Source organism: Vombatus ursinus, unplaced genomic scaffold, assembly GCF_900497805.2.
Source record: "Vombatus ursinus unplaced genomic scaffold, bare-nosed wombat genome assembly UNPS02010193.1, whole genome shotgun sequence".
Taxonomy (NCBI): domain Eukaryota; kingdom Metazoa; phylum Chordata; class Mammalia; order Diprotodontia; family Vombatidae; genus Vombatus; species Vombatus ursinus.
Window position 1 is genome coordinate 8,968,960 of NW_020949971.1, and position 24,409 is coordinate 8,993,368.

Below are 24,409 nucleotides of genomic sequence, written 5' to 3' on the forward strand. Positions count from 1 at the left end.
ATGTTTTGAGTCTCTGCTTTTGTTCAAACTGTTTCACGTTTTTGTTTCTTTCTTTAAAAGAAAGTTATGTAAATGCCTTTTGTTTTTTTACAACACAGTCTTTTCTAAATATTCTTCCCTCTGCCTTCTTTTGTAACTGAGGAAAACCAGTTAAGCACAGACAAGTGATTGAGGGCCTGGCTTTGGCAATGTGGGAAACAGTCTGCCTCCCTTGTTTTCCGCCTCTGTGCCAAGAGGAAGGGCTATATTTCGTTATCTTTTCTCAGTCTCTCTTTCTTTTGGAAGGGAGAAGAATGAATGCTTCCTTGAAACAGGTTAAATTTGAAGCTGGAGAGCTTTAGCACTCTGAAAAGGTAGCAGGAGGTGAGCTGCAGATTCCCAGCTCTGCGGAGGGTAGAACAAGAGAAAAGTGTTTGACCTTAAAGAGAAGATACCTAGGCTGCATCCTGGGAAGTGCTTTTTGAGTGTAATAGTCACTAGATGTCTGCAGATTGCTGAAGACATGAATTCCCGAGGAATGTTCTTAATGTAAAATGGAGTTGTCAGGGTTTAAATGAAGCCCTCCTTCCCTTGGATTGTTTGAGGTCTTGTAATTGGATTCTTCTGTAGAATCCAGCATAGACTAACTTCCCAGGGAATATGGAAGCGCATTCTCTGTCCCTGTCTATCCCTTCCTTTCTCTCTCCCCTTCCTCCTCTCTTCTCTTTTTCTCTCCCCTCTCTGTTTTCTTCTTGGAGGGAGAGCCACAGCCATTCTGTTGCAGGGTTTGATCTTGATGGGGCCATTTCTTTTCATTTATATAAGCAGTTTCACCACCATTAGACTCCCTTCTTGATGTCTTTGAGTTTTATTTATTTTACACAAAACTTCTGTAAGAAATTTTTTTCCCTGTGATAGACCTGCGCCATATATAAAGATGGTACTTGGTTTTCTTGCCATTTTTTGTTTTTTATTAAATAAAGAGTAATTATTTATAATGATAGCTTTTCAAAAGTATATTCTTGTCACTGGCTATTTGACTTCCTTCAAGTTTTATTTGTTAAAATTCTTGTTGTTTCTCCTTGGTTTCTAATACATTTTGAGATAAAGCCAGTGAAGGGACATGACTTTTTTGTGTGTGGAGAGGGATATTTGCTCTTTGATGATAGCTGTCTTTCTCCGTAGCGATACGTAGGTATTGCATTTATGTTAATGAATTCTAGATCTGCTAATGAGCATTTAATAATGACTCAGTCCTTTGCAATTGGTAAGGATGGGACGGGATATGGTTATTTTGGTATGGTATATCTTGCTACTCTTGGTAGCTACGAACAGAGGAAACAGAGAAACATTTGATGAACGCCTGTGCTTGCTTTTCCTTTGCTTACATTCCCACTTTTCTCTCTTCTCTGGAAAGAATTGCTTTGTTAAAAATTCTAGGTTGTCTGAACCAAGGCATGAGGTGATGCCACTAATATAGTATAGATATCTATTAATCCTACTGATGCAGAATTGAAAGGAACGTGCTACCATCTTGGTGAGAGTTCCCAATTTAGTTTTAAAAATTGTATGGAGGCAGGTAGGTGGTGCAGTGGATAGAGCACCGGCCCTGGATTCAGGAGGACCTGAGTTCAAATCCAGCCTCAGACACATAACACTTACTAGCTGTGTGACCTTGGGCAAGTCACTTAATCCCATTGCCCAATCAAAAAAAAAAATTGTATGAAGTGTGATCATACTGTGCATAGGTGCTGGGGATATAGAGACAAAAACAGACAGTTCCTGTTCTCAAGGAACTGACATGCTACTGTATTCCTGAGATTGAGCAGGAATCTTGCTCCTGGTAACTCTGATCCATTGCTGCCTTCTGTTATAACAAAGAACAAATCTGTTCCCACATAACTGTGTTTTAGGTATTGGAAACAAGTTACCGCATTCTACTTTGGCCAGATCTTCTTTGCCAGGCCTGACACCCCCAGCTCCTCTCATTTCTTGTGTTTTTTCCTCATGGTCATGTTTGTCAGGGGCTTCCACATAAAATAAGCTGCTCAGAACTGAACATGAGGCTCCGATGTCGGTTGGCCAGAGAAGACCGCGATGAGATTGTCTTCTCTTCTCAGATGTCTCACTCTCTTTTCATAATCCAGCCGGAAACATTGGCTAACGTAGTACCCACATTATACACTTGAGGGCTCCCATTCTATGCTTCTGGGAAAAGGTTTTTTGTTTTGTTTTGATGTTTTTTTAAGCTTTGTATTTGTTTCTTGACCTGATTTGGGGTGGGAAGGTGTTACATGTGAAATCCAGATAAAGGATCATAGAGCATCAGGATTTCTGATGCATTTGTCCCTAGGCATTTGGAAATTGTGCAGCCTTTTAGAATTGTTGTGCTTGTAACGAGTACAGACTTTTCTCTGAAACAGAAGCCATGTCTGTAACACCAATATTCTTCTAGTAATGTTATGGTATGGCATGGCATCATGGCTGCGCATTGCCCAGGGAGCCAGAGAGATATGTGGTGAGCATGAGCAAACTTCCACATGTCACCAATGGGGAATTACGTGTATTTCATCAGAGACATATATGCCTGGAAAAAAGTGAAAAAAAATGAAAACTTGGCCAAGCAATGAGAGTGAAAGATGACTGATGCTCCTTTGGGGCCTGTTTGTTGTGAAGGCAGCCTGCTGAAGGCTTGCTAGCATGCTTCTGGACCTCCTGTGCTGAATTCATGGACAGGAGCCCAAAAGGTAGATAGGCTTTGCCCTGCATCATTGGAAGGGATACCCATCAGAATACAGTCATGGCTGCATTGAGATGTTAGCATGTAGTAGTGATGGGAGCCAGAGCAAAGGGTGTTCTATGCAATGCCTGCCCTTTCTCTGATTCTCTCCTCAGCCTGTTTACCATTCATCCCTTTTTATCGTAGCCTCAAGGTCCAGATGTAGTCCTTTGCCTCACATATCTGAGGAGCTCTCCAGCTTGGCAGAGCCCACCCCCATCTGGCTTCTCCAAGATAATGACTGTGAAGTCTTTCATGGGCACTTGGGACAGTGATCATGACAGGACCTCCTGTCATGTGATCTCTCAGAGTTGGTTTCTGGTCTATGTTAGGCCTTCACTCCCCAGAGCTCACGTGTGAGTCTGTGTACTGAGTAAGCAGTTCTTGGTCTTGGAGTCTACAAACTCTTTTTTGGTGCAGTGGAGCAAAATACATGGGATTGCAAAGGAAACTAGTTCTGCTGAAGTCCAGTTACCAAGATTGATGGTAAACAAAATAAAACAAAAAAACCAGTTCACGTACCCAGATGCCCTAAACTCTCCGAATCGTTCTGTCTGCCAGGTTAGAGCTTAGGGCTTGGAGAAGTCCTAGGAAAGCCATCGGGCCTCTTAGAATCCCTGAATTAGGGTAAATACCGCCTGGTGCCTGGAACCTTCCCTCCAAGATGCCCTTATCTCCATTTGGTGTGTGCTTTGTATGTGCTTGTGTGGGTTCCATGTTGTTTCCCCCATTCAAATGGATGCTCCTGGAGGGTAGGGCCTATTTCACGTTTTTCTCTGGCACCGTGCCTGGCCTATAAAGGTGCTTAAATGCTTATTGTTTGTTTGTTGCTTGTCCCATTCCTGTTTGTACAGTTTTTTTTCCTTTCTAGGGGATGGAAGCTGCAGTGATGCTAGAGGATTAGAAATAGCTATAAAGCAACGTGTTGATGATGCCCTTACTTCCAAGCTTCCTATGTTTTATTTGGTCAATAGACCTAACATTAGCTTAGTACCATCTGTATATCCGCTTCTGCCAGACTCGGAGTATAAATCCCTGAGTCTGAATTGGGCGCAAGGGGACATTTCTTTGGAGATTGTAGATGGAATAAATGGAAAAATCACTGAAAGGTGAGAATCTTTAATTTCTACCAAAAGTTATATATTAAGCCAAGAAAGTTGATTTGGAATTCCTATTCCAAGTTTTGTGTATGGAGTATCATAGATCATAAATTGTGAAATATCTATATGTTTTTTCTTAGTCATCTCCTACCACTCTAAAACCTCCAAAGTTAAAGGGCGTTTTATTTCTGAAATGTGACTGTTCTGTATCATTAACACTAGATGTATAGGATCATCTTGAAAATCCTTTCTTCAGAGTTTCTACCTACATTATTATATATAAAAGAAATACCATTTTCTCTTCCAAAACAACAACCAATAGCTTTAGGACTCTATTCAAATGAAAATGTTCTATAGCATGTACTGAGTTAAGTATAGAGCTTTATTTCCTGTTAGATGATGCTGTGCACTCTGAAAAACAATCAGTGTGCCTTTTGCTTGTAAGATTTCTCTTAGAATGAAGTGTTACATGCCGGTTACCTCATATAAGACCATCCCGACAGAAAGCAGAAGGCTTTAGAAGTCCATGAGAAATATCAATTGTTTCTGAAATAGAATGCTAGCTTCTTGAGGGCCAGGACTTATTTTTACCTCAGCACTTAGCCCAGCCCCTGGCCCGTAGTAAGCACTTTAATAAGGTCGTGACTGTCGGAATTGAAGCTGCTTTAGAAATGTGTGAAGCTAGAGATGGTTCTGAGGTAGTGGTCAGTTAGAGTCTTTGAAATGTAAATGTCTTTGCAAAAGCAACCTAAGCTGAAATCAGTGTTTTTCCTCAGATCAAGCCATTTCTCTAGGCTGGATGTGCCATTGTAGAAAGTAGCAAGTTTCACAGGATTAAAAGCCTGTAGAATTTTCACCAGTCTTTTTCCTCTGTCATCTATTCCTCCTCCAGTTAGGGATCCTCCCTTGCCCTCCCCCTGCTTAAATCACACAAAGGAAGTTTCAGATTTTCCTGTCTTCTGTAAGCTTGACTAATGAGCTTTCTCCCCAAATATTCTATTGTAATTATGAAGCTTCTATAGCATTCCGTTGATGAGTATGGAATTTTGATAAACTAGCATTTTTTATAATCGTCATAGTTGAAATCTCTGTAGCATGTCAAGGCCTGCAAAGCATTTTGTATCCTCTGTCTCTTGTGCCCCTCCCAGCATCCCTGAGGGGCAGGTCCCCAGCACGCAGAGATGAAGTGACTTGCCTTTGGTCACACAGCTGATGAGGGTGGAGGCAAGATTTGTATCCCAGCCTCTTGGTTCTGAGGCCGTGCTGCCCCTGTCCTCCTCCAGGATGATGAATGAGAATGTTGGTGCTGTCATCTTCTAGCTACTTCTTTTCTCGAGTATTTATTTTCAGAAGGATTGTGCTTAGCTGAGAAGTGCCCTGTAATGAATCTTGGGTCCTTTGAACTTCCCACAGTGGAACAGTGGTCAGTCAGGGTCTTGATTGCAGAACCTGGCCTGGCTTTAACAGCAGGATGGAGGGATGAACCCAGGGACATTGTTTGGGTTACTTGCAGTCTTTGCAAATGCACCTCCCTCATTATAGATATATCTTCTGGTAGACTCTAGGACTCCAAGGACACCAAATTATTTTTCTGTTTTAAGAGGGCTGCTAGAGGACTGTCCTTTCCAGTGCCCCTTGTAACTGGGGGTGGGGGGTGAGAGCTGTTTTCCTGAATGCCCCACTTGCTCTCATGGCCTTCTGTAGAGGCTGCGGGATGTAATGGACAGAGTCCCCAGACTGGGAATGGGGACACTGGCTTGCTATTTTTTACTGTGGTGTCCCTGGACAAATTGCTTCCCCTCTAACCCTTGGCTTCCATGTTTGTTACTGGTTACCTCACAGAACTGTGGGTAGAAAATTTCTTCTTCTACAGATTGGAAGCCCCAGGAGCCTGTGAGTTCCCGGAGTACTTTGTAGTCGACCCTTTGGGGACGTTGCAAAGCTCAATGACGTGGACCCCAGCCTGGCCTGGATACCAGGCTTTCCAAGGGCAGCTTTGTTTTCCCTACCCCAGTCTCTTAGGGCTTAGTGACACTGGGTCTGTCTTTGCTTCGAGTTTCTTCTCTTCTAAAGTTTTATTTCTCTAGGTGCCCCTAATAAATGAGACAGGGAGTTCCACCCAGCTCAGGAGCTCTGTGACCTTTGGGCCAAGCCATTTTACCTCTCTGGGGCAACATTTCTTCATCAATGAGAAGAGAAGTTGGATTAATAATCATAACTAGCATTTCTATGGCATTGTAAGGTTTGCAGTGCTCCTTGCGTATCTTATCTCATCTGATCACAGGACGCCCAGCAGAGGCTTAGTGTCACAGAACTTGTCCAGGGCCCAGGGTTTGACGCAGAGTTTGAACTCAGTCTTTCCCCAGCTTCTTCCTCATCCACTCACTGCCTAGCTGGATTAGATTACGAAATCTCTTTCACCTCTAAATCTTTATTCTCCTAGTCCTGCTATCTCATTTTGAAATTGCACATGCCATTTGAGAAACGATGTGGTGGATGGAGGTGGCCTTAAGAGTCCGGAAGACCTAGGTCCATGTCCCACCTACCTGTGTGACCCTGGGCAAGTGACTTAACTTCTCAATGCCCCTGGCCACTTCCTAAGATTGTGGCTTTTAGGTGAGTTCCTAATATGTGTTGATGGAGAAAGTTCCCTCCTCTCCAGAGAATCCACAGTTGGAACCCTTTCTTCAGCCTTCCCCTACGACTCCTGTTATGAGATCATATTGACAGGTACTGAGCCATTCAAGTATATGCTCCTCTCTTGTACTTTTCTCTCAGGCTCCATGCACATATGCTAAAAGGAGCCTTCTACCCTGCTGGAACCCTTTCCTGGCACCCAAGGCTGCCATGTTCAGTGATGGAGGAATACTTCTATACTCCCTTGCCTGGGGCTGACTCCTTGGGGATGCTGGTAGAGGACTTGGCCCCAAGATACTCCATAGGCATGTAGGATGGCAAGGAAAACAAAACAAGGGTTCTGCACTTCCAGAACCTGGGTTGTCTTTTCACGCACCTTTACTCCTTCCTCGTAGAGAACAGATAAGCTGGATGGGGTGAACCCTTGGGGCTCTAGAAAGGGTTTCTCAAAAAACCTGGCTCAGCCACACTCCCTCCTGGTGTAATGGAGGAAGCAGGCTGAGATGGGATTCAAACAATCCTAAGAGTCTTTATTATAAAGGGCAGACTGGTTTTACTTGGGTTTCTCTGATATGTATGTTTGATATATTATTATGCTAAAAGGAAACAGGCCCAGGAAAGGACTTGGAATAGTGGGATGGGGCAGCTAGGTGGCACAGTGGATAGAGCACTGGCCCTGGAGTCGGGAAGACCCGAGTTCAAATTCGGCCTCGGACACATAACACTTACTAGCTGTGTGACTCTGGGCAAATCACTTAACCCCAATTGCCTCACCTCCCCCCAAAAAATAGTGGTATAAATTTTCCCTTGAGAGTCCTTGCTCAGCAATGCTACAGCAACCATGAAATGTTTTCAAGTGTCTTATGAGTATTTTCATTGCCTCAGCCACAGTTATTGAATATGTGCTGAAATATGTCAGTGAATGTTAGTAGAGTTAATTTAATAATTCGATCAGTCATGGAGTGGATGTTTATTTCTCCTCCACTTTAGTTCGCCCTTCAAAAGTGGTATATCCATGGCGAGTCGTCTTTGTAAGGCTGCAATGTTAAGTCGCTTTAATCTTCTCGCCAAGGAAGCCAAAAGAGAAGACTTGCTTGAAGCTAGTACTTACCATGCAGCCAAGGTGAGAGCGGGGAAGGGGCTGGCTGTTTATTTATTTCTTATTTTTTGTTACATTTTAAGTTCTGAACTATCTTCCTCCCTCTCTGCCTCACACCAGAGAAGGCCTCCGTTTGACACAGATATATCTTCTACCTATAGATAGATATGTGTGTGTGTATATCTATGTTACACCCACACACAAGCTCACCATAGTATGCCATACTATGCATACTTCCATTTATCAGTCCTTTCTTTCTCTGGAGCATCTTCCTTCATAGGTCCTCTGTAGTTGACATGAATATTTATAATACTCAGAATAGCTTAGTCATTCACAGTTATTCTTTGAACAACTTTTCTGTTACTGTATACAACGTTCTCTTGGTTCTGCTCATTTCTCTCTTCATTATTTCATGCAAGTCTTTCCATGTTTTCCTAAAATCAACCTGCTCATCATTTCTTACAGTGCAGTAACACTCCATCACGATCATATAGCACAGTGTACCATTCCCCAATTCACAGGCATCCCCTCGATTTCCAGTTTTTTGACACCACAGAGAGAGCTGCTATAAATATTTTAGAACATATAGATTCTGATCACCTTGGGAAATAGACCTGGATAGTGGTATTGTTGGGTCAAAGGGTGTGCACAGCTTTATAACTCTTTGGGCATAATTCCAGATTGCTCTCCAAAATGGCTGGATCAGTTCACAGTTCCGCCAACAGTGTATTAGCGTCCCACTTTTTCCATACTCCTTCCAACATTTGTTATTTTCCCCTTCTATCATTTTAACCAATCTGATAGGTGTGAGATAAAATCTCAAGGTTGTTTTCGTTGGCATTTCTCTAGTCAATAATGATTTAGAGCATTTTTCATATGACTATGGATAGCTTTAATTTCTTTATCCAAAAACTGCCTGTTCATATCCTTTGATCATTTATCAATTGGGGAATGATTTATAGAAATTGCCTATAAATTTTTTCCCCATTTTTCTGCTTTCTGTCTAATCTTGGCTATATTAGTTTTATTTGTACAAATCCCTTTTATTTTAACGTAGACCATTTTACTTTTAAAACTCATACAGAAATAAGAACACAAGCACAGATTTAGTGGAATTTTCACCATGATTATTAGCAGATATCTTCTGAATGACATACATTGAGGTGTGACTCTACAAAATAATGAATGATTCTTTTAAAGCAGCATTTCAAATTCAGTAAGCATTTAGGAGTCTGCTTGACTCAAGGCATGGTGCTGGATGCTGGAGGTAAACAAGAAGTCTGGCTAAGACAGTCCTGGCCCTGTCAGCCCTGCTTCTTAGAGTCATTAGAGCTGGAATGGGCTGTTAGAGATCCTTGAAGCCAAGCCTTTCATTTTATAGATGAGGAAACCAAATCTCTGAAAAACTTGTGGTCTGGTTCTGGTGACTCAACGTGGCTAGGTATGGCAGAGTTCCTCTCCAGGAAGTTGGCCATACTCTGAGTGCTGGTACACTGTGGTAATGGCAGAATGGTGAAGAGAGTGGAGGGAGTTGATCACAATCCTGAGAATGTATGGCAGCTGTCATTTAGGGAGTGCCCAGTGACTAACAAGGTCATATATTATTGGAAAACTGGATTACATCCATATTTACATTTTTGCTGAAAAACAAGCCTGGAAGACGAGAAAATTGGAAGGATGGTGCACAGGTTTTCCTTGGAGGGTCTTGGAGAGGAATTGATTTGATCATGTGCCCCAAGGCGATAAGAACGTCTGGGATAATGGTGATCCCGCCTTGAGTCTTCATGTTGTGCATAAACAAAAAGACCATCATGAAAATAGTTATGTCTTTGTACAAAGACTTGCTGCGAAGAGTGTAGTAGAAGGGAAAATAAAATGAAGAGCTGAATAGGATGCTTCAAACTGAGTCAGTGTGGACCTTGGTGCTCCTTGGCTCAGGTGGACAGAAAGGAGGAGAAGGAAAAGTAGATTGGCAAATACGGTTTGGGTTTAGGAAATGGAAGAGGCCAAGGTTTATAGATTATTGCCATACCCCTAGGTATCATCAGTATTCTCTGCAAAAGAGAGTTCACCATGCTGGACGTGGTGAGCAAAGAACAGTATCTTATGTGGGTGGTTTTTTTTTTTTAATATATTTTAACAAACAACTAGTAGTTTACTGATGTCGGAGACATTTCTATACCAGCTGTTTGTATGTGAATAGATGATATAATTAGATGAAAATAATTAAATTCAGTAATAATGGCTAGCACTTATATAATGCTTTAAGGTTTACAAGGCACCTTCCAAGTATTTTCTCATTTTATCTTCACAACAGCCCTGGCAGATGAGGAAACTGAGATAGACAGGTTAAGTGTCTTGCCTAAGGTCACACAGCTAATAAGAGCCTGAGATCATACTTGAACTTGGGTCTTTCTGACTCCAGGTGCAGCTGGTCCATTCTGGTACTAAGCTGCCTCTAATCTAATGTGCCAGTGTCAGATTAGAAGAAGAGATGAAGATGAAAAGACACCATTCCAAGAGCTTCCACATACCTACCCAGCAATGCTATTGATGTCAGAAAATGGAAAAAGGTAAAGCTTTTGACTCAGGTTAAGATCTTTCCTACAGAAACCTAATTCCTGCTATAAAGCAGCCATCACAGTGATGAAGCCAAAAGAGCCCAGAAGAACCGTCGGCTGGCAAGTGTTTGATTTTGGCAAGAGCAGATAGGGTAACCCAGGGCAGCCTTGGCTTAGAATGCAAAATTGCTGTGTAAAAGATTATGGAGGAGGATCATGGAAGATTCATAGTTTGGCCTTCTAAAATACAAGCAGCAAAGAAAATAAGTCCATCCAATTAAGACACATTTTTTTCCAAGAGCATTCACATTTGAAACTGAAAGTGGGGCAGCCAATAGGTGAAAAAATCTAGTGAGAGTGGAAGCCCTTGTGCTTGGATTCATGATGCTTCAGTGACCCCAAATAACATGAAAAGCAAGCAGAGAGATAAAGTCGGGCAGAACAGCTCCAGCAAACCGAGCCAAGCTAGGCTTTCTGTTCAAGATCTAGCTTAGGGAGGGGCCACAAGAATGGAAGGAATCACAGATGCCATTGCTGTTGAAAGGCCAACCCATTCTAAAACCTTTAAGAGTGATCTACACTTATAGTGAGAATATCTTTGAATATGACATGGGTGGATGAGCCAGCAAAGTGGACTAAGGAGGAATGCTCAGGTAGGTAGGAGAGGAGCCAGCAAAAGAGCAGGGTCATGAAAACCTAGAGAGACATATCCAAGAGAAGGTGATAGTGTCAAAAGTTGCATCGATGTTGAGAAGGATGAAGAATGAGAAAATATCATTAACTTTGATACTTAAGAGATTATTGATCAATTCAGAGAATAGTTTCAGTTGAATGATGATGCCAGAAGGCAGATTACAGAGGCTTCAGAACTGAGTGAGAGGATAGGAGGCAGTGAGCATGGATGATTTTCTTAAGGAGTCTAGCTATCAAGGGGAAGAGCGCTCTAGCTCGCCGGTGGAGGTGGTCAGATCAGGTCAAGGTTTTTTAAGAATGAGGGAGACATGGACAGGAACACAGTGAATAGGTTGAGATTGAAGATTAGTGAGAGCAGTCCGACGGACGGGAAGATGGGATGGGATTAAGGGTGCATGCAGAAGAGCTTGCCTTTGCCAGAAAGGGTCGCTTCTCCATATGAGCCAGGGATGAAGGAAGAGATAAAGGAGGAAGACATCCTGAGTGATGGGAGAGGAGGAATGTTCTAAAACATGTTTTATTGATATCTTTTTGTTTGTTTTACATCCTTCATTTCAGGGATGGGGTGAAACTTCTCCCCTCCTTCCATATTGAATCATCTTGAAGTGCATTGGAACAAAAAACACCCGATAGAGTAATAACTATGTTTGACACGGTAGGAGTCCTCCAGCTCTGGAGCATAGGACAGAGGGTTTTTCAGTTACTCAGTTTGGTTTCCTTACAATATTGTTTCCACTGCATGGTTCTCACTGGTTGGGTGTTATCCCTTGTGCTTGAAAAGGGTCACAATGACATCACTATGTTGGGGTCAAGGGTACAGTATATCTGACTGGCTTATTAGACCAATATAAGCTCGGAGGGTTCTACCGCAGGTTGGGCATAAATAGTCCATGTGAACTTTTGGAGTGGAGATGTCTCTGAGTTTTCACATCTCATGTGTCTTTAAAGCTACTGCTCTTCTGCCTTGCTTATAGAGCACAGCACCTTCTTTGATAAAGGTATGCCATGCTGGGCAGTCCTCTGCCAGTGTTTCCCATGTCTTATAATTAATTACAGAGTTCTTCAGCGAGATCTTGAGAGTGTCCTTGTATCACCACTTCTGACCTCCATGTAAGCATTGCCTTGTGTGAGTTCTCAGTAAAGTAATCTTTTAGGCAAACATACATTTGGCATTTGAACAACGTGGGCCAGTCCATTGGAGTTGCATTCTTTACAGTAGAGTTTGAGTGCTCGACAGTTCACCTCGAGAAAGGACCTCAGTGTCCAGTACCTTATCTTGCCAGGTGATCTTCAGAATCTTCCTAAGGCAAATCACATGGAAGCGATTCTGTTTCCTGGCCTGGCGCTGGTAGACTGTCCAGATTTCACAGGCATACAATAATGAAGTCAGCACAATAGCTCTGTAGACCTTCAGTTTGGTAGTCAGTCTAATACCTCTTCTCTCCCGCACTTTCCTTTGGAGCCTCCCAAACACTGAGCTAGCTGTGGCTGTGTGTGTGTGTCAGCCTCATCTGTGTGTACATCCCTGAAAAGTATACTGCCAAGTCGGTGAACTTATCCACAGCATTTAATATTTCTCCATTTGCTGTAGTTGATGGTTCCACATAGGAATGATAGAGTGGTAGCTGGTGGAGAACCTCTGTTTTCTTGGTATTAATTGTCAGGCCAGGATTAGCACAAGTGGCAGAGAATTGATCCATATTTTGTTGCATTTCGGCTTCAGAGGCTGCATTGAGTGCACAGTCATCTGTGAATAAAAAGGTGTGCACCGGCTCTCCCTCTCCTTTAGTCTTGGCTTGTAGACTTCTCAAGTTAAATAATTTACTGTCAGTGTGACAGCTGGCCTTGATGCTACTTTCATCCTTGTTCAAGGTGCCTCGCGACATCGCTGAAAACATGCTCAAATCATTATTTTAACCTACATGTATGTGTATGTGTATATTTACACACACACATCTATATATGCATAAATACCATACCATTGTTACAGTATTTATTGTTGTTTTGGTTCTCCCTGTGTCCCTCTGCATATGTTCATAAGACTTTCCCGAATCTTTTTTGAATAGAGACATGTTTTCTACAGCCATGGGTTTGCTTCCTTTCAAAGGCATTTGAAACAATCGTTGCAATGCAGTATGACCCTGCAGAGTCTTTTCCAACCAAGCATCTCTCATGCATGTATTTAGATGAGGGCACTTTTCTCTGTAAGCCTAACAGCAGGCTTCTGCCCCCATCTCCTTGTCAGGTTCGGGGCAGGCATACATGAGGGCAGTGGATCCTGGGCCTCCTCGTGGAAGGTGCCAGCCAGGGTCTCAGAGATCAGGTGGAGGAAGGGGTTCTCCTGCTTGTGAGTGATACTGTGCTGATGGTGAAAATCCCCACGTTATGGTCAAGCCTCCCTCCTCGGAGAGACCTGAGACTACTTCAGAGAGAGAGAGAAGCTTCACAATACACCAAGTGGATAAAAAGTGCTTGTTGTCCAGACTGACTTGCCAAAATAATAGACAGTTCATTGAGTCCATCCCTCAGTATATTTATATGGAGCAGGAACTCCAGGAGGGCAAAGAACTGGGCTCAGAATTTAATAGGAAGAGAGGTCAGATCCGTTACATCTGGGAATTTATTGGTACCCTTTTAGTGGTCCCAACACGATGCTTACATCAAGCTCATCTTTTTTTTAATTTTTGTTTTCAGTTGCAAATTTTCTTCCTCCACCTTCTCCACCATCCATTGAGAAGGCAAGAAATATGATACCCGTTGTGCACATATGAAGTCATGGAAAACGTATTTCTGCATTAGCCACATTGTGGAAAGAAAAAGGGAAAAAAGCATGCTTCATTCAAGTTCCTTTGGCATTTGAAGGCCTTCACAGTCTGGCTTCTACTTCTCTCCTGATTGATTTCACACGTCTTCACCTCACCTCCTACTCCGGCTGCGTGTCTGACTCCCTGGACTTTCTCGTGTTCACCTCTCCCTTGGACTTGTGCCAGAAGTACCCTTGCTCTTGCTGCTGCTGGCTCTTGGTCAGTACTTCAGAAATGCTCATTGACTTGACTCGCATACAAATGGATCTGTGGAGTTTTCTGTAGATGACGTTCTGTCTCTCGTATCTTTGCCTTTGTGTAACCTCTCCACTTCTGCCATGCCTGGAGTGACCCTGACTTCTAGGCCCAGCCCAAGGGCCACTTCCTATGCTCTGTCCTGATTCCTCCAGTTTTTGATGTTTCCTCATGAACTTGCTTCATGTATATTTTGCATTTCCTTGTGTGTGACCATGAGTTTTCTTCCTTGGGATGTAAGTTCATTGAGAGCAGGTGCTTTTGTGCGGCACAGTACCTGGCATCTTGTAGATCGTAATAGATATTGGTTGGAATGACTTGACTTGTGGAGAACCGAAAGGCGGTGGACATGTGGAACGTGGCCGTAAGTGGACTGCAGCATGTTTCTAATGATGCTTCCAGTGAGGCAGGAAGTGGTGTAAAAGATATCCAGAGTCTTTGATTGCAAACAAAAGCGGGCCAGGCTTGTGAGAGCAAGAACTAACAGCTAGACAGCCCGAGGGGCTTCACTGTTACAAGTGAAATGTGCACAGAAGGATGGCCTCTGGAAGATTTGTGGGAAGGGTACCCGAGAAGAGAGCTGCCCATGGAGGGAGCATCTGTACGAATGAGACTCTGGATCTTTGGGAGCAAGTCCCCTGCCAACAGCGCCCCTCTGAGAGATCTAAGGGCCAGCCTTGGAGGCGATGGGTGGCAGCTGGGGCAGAGAAGACCTCATGGAGGAGGCAGCATGGCAGTTGGGCATAGAAATTAGGGTAGGAATTTATGAAACAAGAGGAAGACAGGAGACTTCAGACATGGCAAATGGCATCAGCAAAGGCATGGAGCCAGGAAAGCCCAGGATGTCTTCTGGGTGTGGGGATGTTGAGAGGTGGGAGCGTGAGAATAAGACCAGGGAGGTAGTCGGGGTAGCGTCAGATTGCGCGGGGATCTTAAGATGATAGATTTGGAATTGGAATCCAGTGTAAGTCCTCATTTTATAAAAGGAATCTAAGGCCCAATTAGCGTTTTTGTCCAAGATCACACAGGTCCCGAGGACAGAACCAAGATTTGGACCGAGGTCTTCTGACTTTAAATAAGGTGCTCTTCTACCAACACCAAAAACCTTCTTTGGTATGCATTAGGGAGAAGAGTGACCTAATCAGATCTGTGTTGAAGAAGGATTGTTTTGCCATCACATACAGAGACTCATTGGAGAAAAGGAGGATAGAGATGGAAAAACCTTTGATTTTAGGGAGGTTGTTGTAATTGTCCATATGGGTGACCAGGAAGAGCTGTGTGAGTTGGGCTGGTGGCAGTGAGGACAGAGAAGAAAGGAAGGAAGAAAAAAAGACAATCAGACAATGGACAATCACAAATGCTGTGGATTGGATTAGAAGTGGCTGAGAAGGTAGACTGGAAAGGTAACGCTAGACATGAGAGATGTGGTGGTGCCCCAGACAGAAAGGGGGGGGAGCAGGTTTTGGAGGAAAGATGGTGAGTGGTGGTCTCTGTTTGGGATATAGTACCATAGATTTACAGCTGGAAGAGATCTTCGAGGACATTGAGTTCACCCCTCTTATTTTACAGATGAAGAAACTGGGGCAAATAAAGGTTAAGTGACTTATCCAGGGGTCATTCCGCTAGCAAATGTCTGAGGCAGAATTTGAACTCAGGACTTCTTGACTCCAGGCTCAGTGCTGTGTCCACTACTCCACGCTGAGTTTGAGGTCCCTGACAGATGTTAACGTAATGCTGTGCTGTGAGAGTGCTAGAGACAGAGATTCAGGATTTGTTTTCATAGAGGTAGTAGTTGAAACCTGGTAGATGAATGGATGAGATGTCCAAGGAGAGAGTGTGGTGTGAAAAGAAAAGTACAACGTAAGCAGAGAAGAGGCAGTTTAATTTTTAAAATGTCTTTGTGTCCCTGGTGCCTGGCACACATTAGGGGCTTAATCAATGCTTGAATTGATTTGAAGAAGGCCAAAAATGGGAACCCTAGAAGAATATCTACATTAAGGGGTAGGGAAGATTATGAGGAGAGAGAGATCACATTAGAGAGGAAGAAGAACCAGGGGAGTATGGCATCTCTGAAACCAAGGAAAAAGAGAGGATCTGGTGGAGGGTGGGGGGATATTCGACAATATCAGCTGATGCCAAGAAGTACCAGAACTTAGATGTCTTTGAAAGCAGTCTCCTTGGGAGGTTATGCCATTATTTCCACAATGCTCCATGGATGAAAAGTGTGTGTGTGTGTGCGCGCGCGCCTGCATGTTTCTGCAAGCGTGTATCCACAATGATGTTCATCTCTTACTTTTAAGTAAAAAAATGGCAGTTTGGCCTTGTCATGAATCCCTTTTCGAGGAATCAGGTGTGTTTTTAAAGTAAGAAAATGTATTTAAGGTATTAAGATGGTAATTGTGCTGCCTTAAATCTCTCAGGCTACTTTAACCCTCCAGCGTCAAACCTGGGCTTGGTTCATTAGCTCTTACATGGATAATGTAAATGTAGTCACTCGGTTTCTCTGTCTCGTAGTTTATTTCACTTACTGGAATCCCTTTGGGAGATGATGACTTAATTCTAATGTCCAACTGATTAGTCTAAGAAGAAACTCAAAAATGCACAAATTATTCACAAGACAATTCTTTCCACCCCATTTCCTCTCTTCATTCTGAACTGCCTGAGACATTTCTCAATATGTAGGAAGATAGCTTTAAAAACTTTTTGTGATTATCCTTTAGATGAGCAGAGTCGCCAAAGCTTTTATGGTTTCTGTGTATTAAAATCATTGAAGGTTAAAGTTGGGAGAATATATAAAGATTATCTCATTGAATTTTCTCATCTGTAAGATGAAACTGAGGCCTGGAGAGGTTGACATGTTCAAGGTCTCAGATCTAGTCAGCTCTAGTTAATTTGTTGGAACTCCCCAGTTTTATGGGGAAAATTAGCTTTTCTGAGTTTAGTGCTGGAATAGGTATGTTAAAGCATTGTTAATAATGCTAGAAGGTTCTGTCTGCCTAGGCGTTCTCTCCAGGAGTGAGTAGTGTGATTTTGTAATCCTTCATACTTTTTGTAGCTGTACTAAATTAGTAAGGTTGCTTTTCTAAGTTCTATAAGAAATAATTGCAGAAAATTCCCTGAAGGCACCAAAAACCAATTTTTACATTCAGTTCTTTGTTAGGTGAGTGATTCATTGTGGAGAATTACCCTATTTTTTTTTTTTTGGTGAGAATCATCCTTATTTTTGTCCTCATTTTTTTTGTGAGAATCATCTGTCATTATATGTCCAGAATATTTTCTATTTAGTTAGATTCCAAAAAGATTGATGGGGTAGGTTGGTATCTGAAGGGTATCAGTCATTGGTTGCTAGGGAGTTTGAGCTCTGATCTATTTATTAAATCTTTGAGCTCAGAATTCTCCCATCATCTCACCCTCAGCACTCCTGTGGTCCTTTATGACAAAAAGCGGGTGGAGGGTGGGACTTAGTGGAAATTCCCACAGGGTTTGCCTGTTCACTTGGTAACAAGAAGGAGGAGATGAATCTGCTGGTGGTGGCCCTAGGGGAAGCCGGAGGAAATGAGCTGTGGCTGGTGACCAGCAGTCACATGGGCCTCAGAAGGAATTAGGCCAAATGCCCCAAAGAGGAATGACTCATTTTCTCAAGGTAGTCTTTACCAGATTAAAAACCAGCTAAGAGTAATTTTAGGATGTATGTTTATATTGGGAATGAGAAAATTTCTGAGCATGGGTATATTTTAAAAAATCTTTTTGAATGGAAAAGAATTTTCCAAGAACATTCTCATCTTCCCTTTAAATTAAAGAAGTAGTAGGCTTACCTTGTTTAGTTAAAGATCTTAATGTTCTCACAACATCCCTGAAATTCCCAGTCACCAACTTCTCCCCCTTTACCATTTGATCACCCTCTAATGCAGCATGTTTTTCTTTCCTTAGTGCATGTCTGGGTCCTACCAGGAAGCCAAAACCTTGTTGAAGTCGTACTTGCAGCAGCATGGGTATGGATCCTGGATTGTGAAGTCTTCCTGCATTGAACAGTTCAGCATGTGACCATCTGTCATGTACAAATGCTTGTATCTTTTTGGTGTGTTTTGACGAGTAAAAATGTTTTTAAAAAAGAAAAGATATCGATAGTGTTCAGCTTTCAAATCAGTGTCTTACAATAGCAATGTCCAGCAAATGCTGAAAATTTGTAAAAATTCATGTCAGTTTACATTGAACCATTAGGTTTTTTTTTTTTTTAGTAAAGCAATTACTTTACTCAATATGTAGACTTTCTGCATTTATTTTTTGCAATCATTTTAAAATCATCACCCTCTTGAAGCCTAAAAGAGAATTCTTATTCTTGGCACCTTTTTAACTTTTAACATTTACCTTTTCTTCTGATGACCATAAATGTGCATTATTGCAATATATTGGTTTTCCAATAAACTTTTATTTAAAGAAAAAAAAACACAAAATAGGGATTTAAAAAAAAGTATACAATTTGTTTAATCAACTGATTTGTGTTATGTGCGTAGGCCCTGAGGATATGGTGGCAAAAATCGTATGATAGATGCAAGGCGATTTTGGGAGTGGGAAGGCGTAGTAGTTGGGGCAATCTGGGAAGGGCTCAGGCAGAAGATGCCTCGTGCCTTGAGTTCTGAAGGTGTATGGGGGTTCTGAGGTCAGGTGAGCATGAAGGGATTCCAGGGATGGCACAGACAGGATAGGTGAGTTACAGGAAGAAGTGTCAAGGAGTGATGTTTGTGTGCTTGGAAAGGTAGGTTGGGGTCAAGTTGTGAAGTCAGCAAACACATTAAGTGCTTTCTGTGTGGCTGCTCAGTTGGGATTACAAAGGTGGTTCCTGCCCTTAAGGAGAGGACAGGACCCTTTGAAAGGAAGCTAGAGTCAGATGGGTGGGAGCAGGGACAGCTGGCCTAGAAGCCTTTGGGAGGAGATCTCCATTCTTTGTGCATGTGTCTAAATGTGCGGCCCAGGAGTTCCTCTATAATGGTCCTGTCCTTGATAGAAATAAGGAAATTCAGCAAAGAGTTGGGTTTAAGTTCTGTTTTAGGTAGGTTGAGATGCCAGTAGGAAATCTAATTAGGAACTCCCAATGGGTAGATTAGGGATATAGGTGTGTCTAGCCGTCTATATATGCACATATGCATATGTACATACACCCACATATGTCTGGGAACCATGTTCCTTGAGGTAATTGAACTCACATATACCACATACTGTAACAGACTTTTGTTTTTGGCTGGGCCCTGTGATTTCATTGGTATAAAGAGCTTCAGATGGCTGATCGATGGAGATCTTTCCTGTCGTTTCCAGGCTGGGTGGTTCCTGGGTAGCTAGAGGTTAAGGGGTTTGCCCTGGGTTCCCCCAGCCAGTATGTGTCAGAGGCCAACCTTGAAGCCAGGGCAGCCCAAGTATACCCTCCCCCCAAATCTTCCCCTCTTGGTGCCGTCCCCACCGCCGCACAAGCTGCAGAGCCCGATTTTAGATCAGTGAAGTCTTTCAATTGGGCTTATCTAACATATGTATGTGCATGTGCTGGATAGGCCCGTCTTAGAAGTTGCCTTACCCTGAAGTCAGGGCCTGTTGCTCTTTCCCTTTTACTTCACCTTCCTTAGCTCCATAGCGTCTGTCATCCGTGGTCTATACCTCTTCTTATGAGCTTGCTTTATGGAGGGTCTGCTTCACCATTCTCCTCTGTTAACACACACAGACTCACTGGTAAAAATGCATGTAGTAAAGGGTTTTTGGGGTTGATGAAATTTAGGTAAACATGGTAGAGTAGACAAAAGATGTTCTTTTGAAATGGTAGGCACCTCATTCTTCCAAAGCCCTGGCCTCTTTCCAGTGGATGATAATGGTTTGGATTATTATTACAGTTTCTGGTCCTTGCCAGTTTTATTTCAATCAAATGATCCTTGTCCTTTATTCTCTGATCTGGTTTTCTTCCTTTGGGACAAAATCCCTAACTGCTGGTATCTTTCTCTCCTCTTCAGCTCCCAGCTTTCTGTTAACGGTATGTTTTCCTTTCATTGGAGAAATTCTTGTCTGTCTTCTCCATTTACTCAGTTTTATCTTTTGAAAGGCCAATTGAGAGCATTGCTCATGGGCCCCCTTTCTTACTGTTATCTGTTTTTTTTTTTTTGCTGTGGACATTAAACAACACAATGGAATGCGAAAGGGTGTGATAGAGTATCAGTTGACCCTTCTGTTCTGTCATGAATTCTCTTGAACTGTGTATTTGTGAAGGATTCACAAGTCCTTCTTCTCTTTGACATCGTGTTCTTCTCCTGACATCACATCTTCCTTGGCCCCCTGAAATAAGGTGTGAGAATTAGAACAGTGGTCAGGCAAAGCAGATTCAGCCGGGAAACTGCAAATGTGTGGCTTTAGATGTGGGTTAACTCAAATGAAACTGAGGTTTTTGTAACAAGTATGGCAAGTGATAAGTGCAGCAAGAAATAAGAGTATTCTGTTTTAGATAAGGTCAGTTTTTTTATATACAGAATTGTAGAACTCTTAGACGATTTTTTTCTTATGTCTCTCCATAATGTAGTGTGTGTGCATGTGTATGTGTATGTTTGATTCTCTATGCTTACCAGTGAATCCAGAAATGTATATAAGTGCTGAAAATACCCACGTTAGTCAGCTTCAATTTTCACTGTATAAGAAGGGAAAATATTGCTTGGCTTTCAATAACAAGTTTGATTCTTTGAGAAGGAACTGAAATAGATGAATCTAGATAAAAGTAATTATGGCTTGATTTAAGATATGACAGCCTATTGTTGGGTAAACAGGAAATATGTGAATTTCCTCTTTAGACCTTTTGATCCAAATGGCATCCTGTGAAGTATCAACTATAATCTTACTCTGCTCAGCTTAATGGTTATAGCAGACACAATAGTGATAGCCTGATCACTTAGATACTTTCTTGCCTGAAAAAATGTATTTTCATTAATTATACTACAACCAAGTCATCTTTGAGGGTTACCTAACTTGTTTTTCAAGGCTGGATTTCTCTTTCCATGGACAGAGACTATAAAAAGGCAGAAAATGTTTCCTGTTCCCAAGGTTGGTGTCACCATTTAAAACTTAGATATTTTAAGGAATGCTTTCCCCAAAGTACTAGTTTTAACTTGTCTAAATGTAAAGAGAATTCTGATTTGATTATATCATTCTTATTTGCTCGCATTTTTCCTAGTCTTAAATTTTGGCTAAAATACAGTGAAATTGCTGTATTATAGAGGCATGTTAAATGTGAATTTGTGTGGATGAATGCATTGGAAACTCCTAAGTAACATTCATGAGCCTTTCTGTAATATTTTAATAATGATTTTTAAAAATGAGTATCCATGCAGCATTTTTTTCTATCTTACATTACTGGAAGTGTTCATGGGTACAAGTTGAAATCTCTTAAAATAGGTTTTGAACATTTCTTAGTGTTTTTAACCCTGACCTAAGGATGGTACATGGGACTGTGCATAGTGTCTTCTATCCTTTGGGATTATAGTCATATCATTCTTGTATCCTGACTGAGTATAATAGACCTTCCCACTCCTAGAAGCATCAACAAAACAAATGATAGAAATTAACTTGGATTTTTAAAATGAAGTTTTTTTTAGTTTAATCTAAAAATGTAAAATTTCAAGTGTTTATTAAAAAAAAAAAGACTATAGATAAACTCCTATCAGCTGCAACAGAAGCATGAGTTGGGAGGAAATGCTGTTCTGTCAATTCACAGCCCAGGTGGCTCACAGCTGCAGTAATGTGGCATTGTAAGGGTACCAGCAGGCATACTTTTGAAATGAATCTAGCATTCTAAAATGTGAGAACCACTTTTCATCGACAGTAATCATTGACTGGTTATTTGGGGTTTTTTGAAAAATCTTATGTCTGGAATTTTTATACTAACAGCTTTGCAAATTTTAATTCAACAGAATTAAAACGTTATTTCATATTGCTTTCACAGTAGACAAGTATGGAAATGTATTCATTACCTAGCATTTCCATGAGATGCTTTTGAAGGCAGCTCAGCAGTGCAGTGGATAGAGTAGGCTTGGAGTCGGGAAGACTCGAGTTCAAATCTTGCCCCTGACACCTGGGAAAGTCTTTTAGCCTTGGTTTGTGTCACTTTCCTCATCTGTGACATGAGGAGTTTGGACTTGAAGGCCTCGAAAGGGGCTCTAAATTTATGTTATCTAATTTAAGTTAAATCCTAAAGATTGCTTTTGTGTTATTTATTGTAAGTAATGATTTATAATAACACTATTGTCAAATTCAAAAAGTGCATAACCTACCTGTGTCCTAAACCCCTCCCATGTGAAACCCAAATGTATACCTCATCCTGAGACACAGGTTTTAAATTTCATTCCTCAGTACTTACCAAGCTACCTACCTGATTGCGTGTACATTTCCTAAAGACGTCCCTTGGAAGACTTGAATCATCTCCTTTCTTTGCTACTGAATTTTAAATGGTTGCTTTTACTGTGTTTCTCCCTTCCTTTCCTTTCCCCTCCCATCCCCCCTCTACATATCCATGCACAAATATAACTATAAATGAATGTCCTTGACTTTTACATCAGTCATTTCTGATTTTACATACCCCCGACCTCCCCTTATAATGAACAAACCCCAAATTAACAAACACCGTGACCAGAGACACCATGCGCCATGTTCTGCTCCCTCAGTCCCAAATCTCTTCAGTGAATGGAAGGAGGTACATTTCCTCATATCTTCTTTAGGGCCAGGACTGATTATAAGCATAAGCATAAGGCTTTATTTTAGTGTTCTCATTTGCATGATGGTATTTGTTGTATATATTACTCTCCTCTGCTTACTTCTCTAATAACCATTGCTAAGTTGGAGACACTATGCCTAATGCCCCTTCCACTTTGGACTTCCTTTCTTCTCTGGGCCCATGCACATTGGTTGGACTAAATTCAGTCCTGTGTGTGACTTCACCTCACTATGTCCCCATCACAGTGTCCTGGAGAAAAATTGCATAAGGTTTAAGCTATCATTTATGTCTACAGTCCTCCCAAACGATGGAATAGAAGGCTATTCAGTGTTTAGTATGCTAAACACAAAAGACAGGCATGCATTGACTGTCTTAAAACAGGATTTAGTAACAAGGGAAAAGGGGCAGCAATAATTTGCTGAGAAGTTAAGACTAAAGCCTCATCAGAAGTTAAAGAAGTTTGTGGGACTAGCTGAGTAGGCATTTTACATGTCACCTTATCTCTGTATTTATCCCCTTCATGCTAGATGTCTTCTGGTCATTTGCTCCAAGATGCTGAAATAGTTGCTGAAGACACTTTGCTTTGTCATCAGTGAGCTCTGACCAAGGGACCTAGGATTGTCAAACCTTGTGAACACACGAGATGGCCTCTAAGCTTGGATGTGTCCATCTCAGGATTAATAGTTGTTCACTCAAGAGGCAGCCTCCAACCCAGAATCTGCCTCACCTAGATGGGGCATGGGCTTAGTGGGTTGCCATTTTTTTTCTGGGATGGGGGAAAGAGTGCCCTTCCCTTCCCTTCCCTTCCCTTCCCTTCCCTTCCCTTCCCTTCCCTTCCCTTCCCTTCCCTTCCCTTCCCTTCCCTCCTCAAGGGAGAGCTTCTTGTTCCAAGGAATTAAGAGGAGTGAAGAATTGGTGGCATTTCCCTTTCTCTTTTTTTTTTCTTTTTTTAATTTAGTATTTTATTTTTCCCCACTTACATGTAAAAATAATTCTTTCGCTTCTAAAACTTTGAGTTCCAAATTCTCCCTTCCTCCCTCCCTACTTCCCCCTCATTGAGAAGGCAAGCAGTTCAGTATAGGTTATACATGTGTAGTCATACAAAACAAATCCTTAATGGTCATGTTGTGAAAGAAAACACAGGCCAACAAAAAAAAGCCCTCAAGAAAAATAAATTTTCAAAAGTATGCCTTAACCTGTATTCAGACACCGCCAGTTCTTTCTCTGGGGATGGATAGCATTTTTCATCATAAGTCCTTCAGAGTTATCTTGGATTATTGTATTTCTGAGAATTGCTTAAGTCATTCACAGTACATTTCACTTTGCATCAGCTAATGTAAGTCCAGGTTTTTCTGAGAGCATCCTGCTCAATATTTCTTACAGTACAATAATATTCCATCATAATTACATACCACAACATCTTCAGCCATTCTCCAGTTGATGGGCATCCCTTCAGTTTCTAATTCTTTGCCCCTAGAAAAGAGCTGCTATAAATACTTTTGTACATATAGGTTCTTTTCCTTTTTTTAAAGTAGCTTTTGGGATACAGACCTACCAGTAGTATTGCTAGGTCAAAGGCCCTTTGGGCATAGTTCCAAATTGCTCTACAGAATGATTGAATCAGTTCACAACTCCCACCAACATCTCATTTTTCCTACATCTCTTCCAACATATGTCATTTACGTTTTCTGTCCTGTTGGCCAATCTAATAGGTATGAGAATAGTACCTCAGAATTGTTTTAATTTGCATTTCTCCAATCAGTAGTGA

The 24,409-nt window shown here is 41.7% G+C and overlaps 1 protein-coding gene across 2 annotated transcripts in view; it reads left to right on the forward strand.

Annotated features, from left to right (window-relative positions):
- The window catches only part of ADAD1 (adenosine deaminase domain containing 1), a 42,898-nt gene extending 24,801 nt beyond the window's left edge, over nucleotides 1-18,097 (forward strand). For both annotated transcript variants that reach the window (XM_027853750.1, XM_027853749.1), the window contains exons 9-11: nucleotides 3,630-3,867; nucleotides 7,486-7,618; nucleotides 17,838-18,097. In XM_027853750.1, the coding sequence (XP_027709551.1) occupies nucleotides 3,630-3,867; nucleotides 7,486-7,618; nucleotides 17,838-17,951 (485 nt within the window). In that variant the 3' untranslated portion in view covers nucleotides 17,952-18,097. The remainder of the gene's footprint in view (nucleotides 1-3,629; nucleotides 3,868-7,485; nucleotides 7,619-17,837) is intronic.
- Nucleotides 18,098-24,409: the final 6,312 nt, after the last annotated feature.